Source organism: Salarias fasciatus, chromosome 9, assembly GCF_902148845.1.
Source record: "Salarias fasciatus chromosome 9, fSalaFa1.1, whole genome shotgun sequence".
NCBI classification, from domain to species: domain Eukaryota; kingdom Metazoa; phylum Chordata; class Actinopteri; order Blenniiformes; family Blenniidae; genus Salarias; species Salarias fasciatus.
In genome coordinates this window covers 11,832,120-11,839,850 of record NC_043753.1, presented here as the reverse complement: position 1 = coordinate 11,839,850, position 7,731 = coordinate 11,832,120, and the positions used below count along the sequence as shown (strand labels likewise).

The window sequence follows — 7,731 nt, the reverse complement described above, 5'->3', positions numbered from 1 at the left end:
CCGGAGCTCTGGAGATTAGCCGCCAATTTGTGCCCACTGTGGAAGGAATCTCCCTCTAATCTTTCAACCTATTAACACATTAGCGAGCATGATCCAGCTCTTATCGAGTGCATCTTCTGATCTGAGCTGATTTATTACAAACTAACCGTGCAAGATGCTCAAAGGTCTGCTCCAGTTGTCTTGGAATCCTGAGTTCAGGTATTTGTTTATTTATTTATGCATGCATGCAGGGGTGGGAAACTTTAAATCCACAGGATAGTGATTAAAATCACTTCACCAGGCCTCAGAAAACATTACATTCCTCTTTTTTTTTTAAATTTACACCTGGCTCACAGTAATGCAGTGTTTAATACGGCTGACTTGTAAAAGTCCTTCAATGGGAACCTTCCTATGTGACGTTTGCACATTCTTCCTGTGCATGTGTGAGTTTTCTCCAGGTACTCCAGCTTGCAAACCAAAAAAGAAAATTGCCTGCATTTATACATATTTTCTACATTCTTATCTAATTTTTTTTTCCTGTGTATTGCTCTTTCATCTGATAACCACTCAGGTTGGCATATAACCATTTCAAGGCATTTATTTGTTTTTACCATTTTATCTGATAAGCCAATAAAATAGTTTTTTTTCATGAAGGCAACAATTGTTTTTGAATGCCTGACACTTTAGTATTTCCAAGTGTTGAGACGACAAAAAAAATCTGATTTTGTCTTGATATCAAATGCTTTAATGTTGTTTTTATGGCTTTTGTTGGACCATTAACTCATTCATGATCTAATAAATACAGCTGAACTGAAATTTGACTTTTTTTTAATTCATATTTAAATAATAAAAAAAAAAATGGTTTCTTGAAGAAAAGCTTTCCTGATTCAAAAACGAAGGTTCTTTTCCAAAGACCAGGGAGGTATTTTGTTATTTACCTGACGGTTTCGGCAGCTGTCAGCTGTCCTGATTGTCCAGATCATAACACATTTTAGTTCAGGGGTCACTTACAGCCCAATTACATCTTGAGTGCAACAGATCGGTAAAATAGCGCCATAATAACCTTTAAATTTAAACTTTCTCTATTTTCTTGGTCGTTTTTCAGGCTGAATCTAAACCTCTTGCGGGCCAGTTTTGCTCCACATGCCTTATATTTGACACCCCTGGCCTAGACGGATTGCAGCACTCATGCAATGAGACTTGAGTGTATGAAGACAGTGAACATGTTTTTTTAGAATATAGTTTTATTTATAATTTATAGTTGGCAGATACAAAAAACTCTTGAACTGTATCCAAAATGTGCAATAAATCACTGTTGATTTTTTTTTTTCCAAAAGAAAAATACAAAAAGACCATCTACTTTGGAAAGTTGACAACCAATGTAAACTGGAGTGAACTGGTGACTCTACAGAGGGATTCACTAACTCGCTACGGCTTCTCTTCTTCCAACAGACGACAGCTGTTAACAAATCTGCTCCGCTCTCCCGAGGTGATAACCAAAGTGTTGTTTTTTTATGTGTACATACGTCTACATTGGTGACATTCTATTTCCCCATTGTTCAATACAAGAAAGGCAATCATATCCATAAGCAGCACAAATGTGTAGAAACACATCAAACGAAATATAAACAATTGTACCAAGATGTTCATGTGAGAGAGGGTAAACAAAAAAACAAAAAACAAAAAAAAGGTGGGGTTGGGGGGGGTCATATGTCCAAACAAAATGCTGTAAACAATTACCTTCACTCACCGAGATGCACAAAATAAAACAAAAAAACAAACAAACCCAACAGTTGTAGCTTGTTAAGTGCTGAAGAGCTCTCATTAACCAACAAGCATCAACCTCTGGAATCAGACATTGAAGGCAAGAATGCTTAATAATAATAATAATAAACTAATGTTCAGAGAAATCACAGCAGCATACCAAATGAAACTGGCTCCTGCTTGTCAAAAAATGTGATAATTGCAAATTAAAATGGAAAAACACTTAAAGAACATTGTATTAAAAAAAAAAGAGACTAACATTGTACTTTCACATTTTAACTGAAACACATACACGCACAAAAAGAAAATATTAAATTTACATCCACATTCTTGCAGTGATCCCATTCCTTGATGAGCAATAGCATAGGCTTTGAAATGATGCTGGTGCCTTTACCCTTTGTATCCCACAGATATGACAAAAAGTTCACTTTAACAGTTATATGATCACGTACAGACTAACATGTGACTTTTGTTGGGTTTTTTTTTTTCAAAGGGAGGAAAAAACAAAACAAAACAACACCATCTGAGGGACCACTCTTGGCAGGAGAGGATCCAAGCATGTCAAATGAGAAATGTTCAAGTGCAAATAATGTGACAATGTAGTTTTTGTGTTTCCCATGCTTTCTGAAACTGGTCTGCAGGCGGATTAAAACGGACACCTCAAACAAGCGTACATTCCTTTCTGTACAGTCCTATCCCCCAGATGGCAAATGTCACAAAACGAGAGGGAAGAAACAAAACATAACTCGAGGATTCATAAAAGGAAAAAAAAAAAAAAAAACATTTCTTCTACACAGAATGTCCAGCCAATGTTTGTGACAGAAAAGACATCTCTCTACACAGCCGAACACACAACCTAAATCCTTCATTCCTATACAACTCAAAGCCTTAAAATGCTAAAGTCTTTAAACATGCAAGACCACTCAAAGTTCCTATCTACTTTCTGCTGTGCTAGATTTCATGGTAACTTCCTCAGACACCGACGCTTCCAGCTAACTAAAACTAGAACTACGCGCTAACGACCTACCAGAGTTGTCCGAGAGACCACTTCTCCGAATACTTTTATAAGGACACTGATGTCAAAAAAAAGATGCTCATTCATAATGTGGAAACACGATTCCCTGTCAAGTATCCATATAAAGCACTTGCGTAGCATACTGTGTGCTCTTCCCTTTACTCCGGCACAAACAGCCCAGTAGAGAGATAATCTGTGTGTGTGTGTGTGTGTGAGGGGGGGGGCAGTGTGACGAAGCAAATGGAAACATTTTGTTTTCATTTTCTTATCGTCTTCCTAAAACCCATCGAACACTAATGATGCGGCGCAGCAGTGACTGAACTTCTGTCGCACGCTGAAACCCTGGCATCGCTCCCAACGTGGCAAGAAGGACTTAACCTTGGCTCTCCCAAATCCGTTTACCGGAGCTCGCACCATTTTTGGGATTCCTCTGATCCGAGTCCAGCTCGTTGCTGGCGTTAGGAGACGAAGAAACAGCCATTCCTGCACACAGATTCAGGTCAATTGACTGCAGATCTATTTAGTTTCCTGTTTCAGGGTAACTTGGGGCAATTTTATTTTGCGTGGAACCTACTTTAAGTTAATGTAAGTGTGCATTTAACAACCTTTTTACTCAAGAGTCGTGCTTTAACAACACATCCAGTCTCATCCTCTTAACTGTGACATCTTCTCTCCTTTGGAGTAACTCGACCATCTTAAAGCCTTTTTACTACATGCACATACAAGCGTTACAGATAGTGACAAAGATGTTAGGCCTGAGCTGCGGTGCAGATTTATTTAACATTCCTAATGCAGAAAAATTGACTTTTTTTTTTTATATTAACATTGTTTGAAAAAGGTTTATACATTAACTTGAGGCCATTTCTACAAACAGCACAACATTAAAATCCAGCATTATCAGTACCTTTAGTCTGTAAAATGGCTACATGCAGCCGTAGAATTTAAAGCTACTTCTGTGTCCTAACTGTGTGATTTCTGACAGACTGGCACATCTGGATCCTTCAGTGATTAAACAATGTTATTAATGATGATTTTAAAATGACTGACCTGGGATCTTTTGCTCGCGGTTGGAAAACTGTAGTTTGTTAAAAACATTCATCCTGATGCAGAAAAGTTTCACTACATGTCAACAGAGGAATCTCCTGATTGGTTTAGACACTGCCTCTGTAATTCATTCGATTAAAAAAATCTGCAATTCATGGATCATCAATGCAATGAAGTTATACATTCAATTGTGGGTGCGGAATAAAGTTAGGTGTCCGATCAGGCTGAAAGAAACAAAAAAGAAAAAAAAAAGGATCGAAATGGGCCAGTCTGCAGAGATCCTAAAATCTGACGTAGCAACATCCATCTTCAGATCGTCTGACATGTACAATTAAGTGGATTAAATGCAATGAATTCTCAATATCAGAGAGATAACTTTCCCACAGGCTCAACTTTAATATGAATCTAAATGTAATCCGCTCTAGCTGTATAGCATTTGCAACCACACATCACAAGTGCCGTTTGTCAGCACTCTTAACATCACTTGGCTGTATAGCTTTGAATTCTGGATAAGATTATGTGGCGGTTGATATTTCTGGAAGTAGAGCTCCCTAAAACCAGCGAAACACCCCAGAACAGTGGAATGGAGGACTGAACAGTGACAGGATCACCTGGACACAAACCAAAGAGCCACGTGAACCGACCATCTCAAAACTGTGGTTGTCTGTAAACCTTGTTTAAATCTCTTAACTGAACACAAAAGTGCAAATTGCTACCGCTGTCCTGTCTGTGTCCTCAGTAGTGCTTCTCCTGCAGGTAATCTTTCATTTTGTTGGGTAAGGGCAGTTTTTGGATCAGGTCTATCCTTGTGTATTGCCTAATGACAAAGCGGCAAAGGTACTGCAGGGAGCGCACTTGCATAAACCGAGACACCGGGTTAGTTAGTCTGACAGGGTAGGTTGCAGACCCTGGTAAGCGAGACCTGGAATAGCAAAAAGCTCCATTCTCCGAGTCCTTAATAGAGTGTTCGATTAGGTCGACGATGGACGTGTGTCCCTCCACGTCGGGCTGTTCGTAGAAGCTGAAGCGTCCGTTGGAGTGCTCGATGCGGGTGTGGAGGGTTTTGCCCTGTGACCTGAAACTCAGGCTGAGCAGGTACCTGTCGTCTGAGCTGTCTCTAACCAGAAAGGAGCCGTCGGCCAGGTTGACCAGCTTCTCCTCCGCCTCCCAGCGCGTGATGGGGCCCCAGTACCAGCCCTGCCTCGCCAGCTTCTTCAGCTCCTCGGTCAGGCTGGTCACCACCATGGGCCCGCTGCTCTGGACCGAGTCGTACACCCGACTCACCCCGGGAGCCGAGTTTGGGTCGAAGTTGAGATGGTGCCGGACCCGCTCGGCTACCTGGCTGTCCGCAGAGCTGAAGCCCGAGAAAGTCCTGGGAATACGGCCGCTGCTCGTCGACGGTGGCAGGAGTGGAGAGAGGGGGGGCGGGACCTCCACTCTGGAGCTTTGCAGCATCACGCCAGCAGAACCGAGAAGAATACTACTAACTGAGGTTTCCATAAAGAGATCTGGAGGCAGGCCACTGACCAGTTCGTGATCCTCCTGTCCCTGGTCTGTGTGGAGGGATGCACTGTCGGCCTCCGTCACCACCTCCATAGGAGAGGAGCTGTCCAGGCAGAAGGAGTGAGACCCTTCTGGGTACATTCCCTCATCTAAAGGCATTGTGTACTGGATGTAGTCCTGGGGCGTCAACCCCAGCACCACAGGCACGTCATTATCATCAATATTTAGATGCAGCTCGCCGTTTTGGGGCTGCTGGAGATTTTTTAAGGACTCTGCTTGGTCCTGAAAGAGCCCTTCCATCTGGAAATCGTGAAATTCCTTCCGGACACCGTTTAGGTTCGGACTTGGGCTCGAAGAGTGAACCATGGCTTTAACTTTTACCTCCATCTTGATGCACGCCTCGTCCGAGTTGACTGACCGCAGAGGCCACGGGGAGGGGCTGTAGTGGTGACTCCGTAAGGATGCAGATCGGAGGGGTCTCTGGGCTTTCACCTCATTGAAGCTGATAGGCACCGAAGAGGAGGAGAAGGTGTCGTCGTCATCCACCGAGCCGATGGCCGAGGAGCCGCCTTTCACTTTGGCCTTCTGCTTGTTGGCAGACAGTCTCCTCTTTAGCGATCCCATAATGCCCTCACTTTTTGAACGGCCCTTGTTCTGGTCCCCCTTGTCCTCTTCTCCAGCGAGGTCACAGGCAGAAAGCTCTTTGGTGTAGCAGCCCCCAAAAAGTGACTCGTCCTTAGAAAACTCTGCCGTCACCGAGGGCTGCTGGAGCATGACGAAGTCACCCTCCTCCTTGCCCTTTATGCTGAGGGACTTACGGATGGTCTTAAGGCTTATCTTCTTCATTCTGACAGGCCCTCCGAAGCGGGGGCATGGGATGGCTCTCCTGGTGTCCCAATGAAAGTACTATCCACAATGTCCTCCCATCAGGCCACACAACGCAAGTCATGCAGACAGATGTGACATCAAACCCTGCAAGAAGAAAAACAAAAATATCTTTATGTTGTGTAATGGGAGGGGGGAAAAAAAGCATCACAGTTTAATTCAAAGTGGAAAAAAATGATCATATAGTCAGACATAAACGACATTATGACAAAATATGTGCTTGCAAATATAAAAATGGACTGTATCATTCGCGAGTCTTAGACCAAGTTTACGCCGCGTTTCTTGTGAAAAAAACACTGTTTTTCTGTTTTCACATTTAAACAGCAGTGTTTAAAAAAAATGTTCATTTACACAGAAATGGCATAAATGTTAGTTGTCATATAACCACACACACAAAATGCAATTTTGCATTTTCTCACTTTGTACTATCACGTCTGTGCACATATTCGAAATATTTATTTGCACATTCTCAATTATTCTTTTAAAGCATTTGTGACAAAATCCATGCATATATCTGAGCATTCGTACAATGCAACTCATATATTCCACTCAAAATGCATGTTATGGAGCAATGCAAGATAACAGTAACAGCCTTATTATTTGTCAATAAACCTGCAGAGCAGTCTGGACATCCAGTATCTTGAAACATGTGCTAAATAAAGCAGCCTGATAATCAAGACAGCTGCAATCTGATTACTCACCATTATGTGCAGGGAAATGGTGACTCAGTTGGATGGGTCAAGCTCCACTTCCACCACCTTTCATGTGATGCTACAGAAAAAAAAAACAACAAAGTCAAGTCGTTTTAAAAGAATGACTCACCATGCAATACACAATGCTTATCATAAACTCCTTTAATAGCCTGCAACGATGAGTGTTTGTAAAATCGAAGTTGACCAGCTTTGTCCTGACCTGTAAAGGCCCGCGGACACAACAGCATGCCTTTAGCTTAGCCATTAGCTTTCCACTTCTACAACTTTAACTGCAGCACTTCACAACAAAACACTGCAGTCAACACAGAAATAGTAGATTCGCTTAAAATAACACGCGTAAAAGTCAAGTTACACGCCATTATCACTGTCAAATACAACAGTCAGAGTTGTGTTTGCCCCAGTAAAATGTAGCTAACAGCCAGGTTGCATGTTAGCATTCCTACTTTAAACGCCAATTTTAACGCGTAGCCTTGTATAAATACGCCACAATTATGCCTCTCACCTCGTCACTTCTCTGCTTACTAGTGCCAAAAAACTAAAGCAAAGGCTTATTTTCAGAATGAAAGAGTCGCTCCTGGACGATTGTTGGCTAATGTTAGTTCGGCTAATGCTATCTGTATACCTGAGCCAGCTAGCTTTGTTCTGAGGAAAACATGCCCGTTACCTTCTTGATCGTCCGCCTCGGAGCAAAAAGCCACAGTATGCGGCGCTTCTGTGGCCGCAGGTTGGACTTATTCACACAAGCGGGCTGTAATGACAGAAAAAGGTGACATCTCTGAGTCTGGGCTGGCTAACTGTGTGTAGCTCTCGGCCTCTTCCTTTCTTCCT

The 7,731-nt window shown here is 42.3% G+C and overlaps 1 protein-coding gene across 2 annotated transcripts; it reads right to left on the bottom strand.

Moving 5' to 3' along the window:
- Positions 1-1,257: 1,257 nt before the first annotated feature.
- Positions 1,258-7,731, bottom strand: socs6a (suppressor of cytokine signaling 6a). Of its 2 annotated transcripts, none has more exons than XM_030099743.1 (3): positions 7,526-7,731; positions 6,892-6,961; positions 1,258-6,277 (listed from the first exon to the last, which is right to left on the bottom strand). In XM_030099743.1, exon 3 carries the CDS (start codon positions 6,149-6,151, stop codon positions 4,538-4,540), a length of 1,614 nt encoding a protein of 537 aa, XP_029955603.1. In that variant the 5' UTR covers positions 6,152-6,277; positions 6,892-6,961; positions 7,526-7,731; the 3' UTR covers positions 1,258-4,537. The 2 variants fall into 2 exon arrangements, with proteins under 2 accessions (XP_029955603.1, XP_029955602.1); XM_030099742.1 differs by having other exon boundaries at positions 7,568-7,731.

What these genes read in the sequence shown, in the direction of transcription:
- socs6a (XM_030099743.1), bottom strand. Translation starts at nt 6,151, where the DNA reads ATGAAGAAGATAAGCCTTAAGACCATCCGTAAGTCCCTCAGCATAAAG.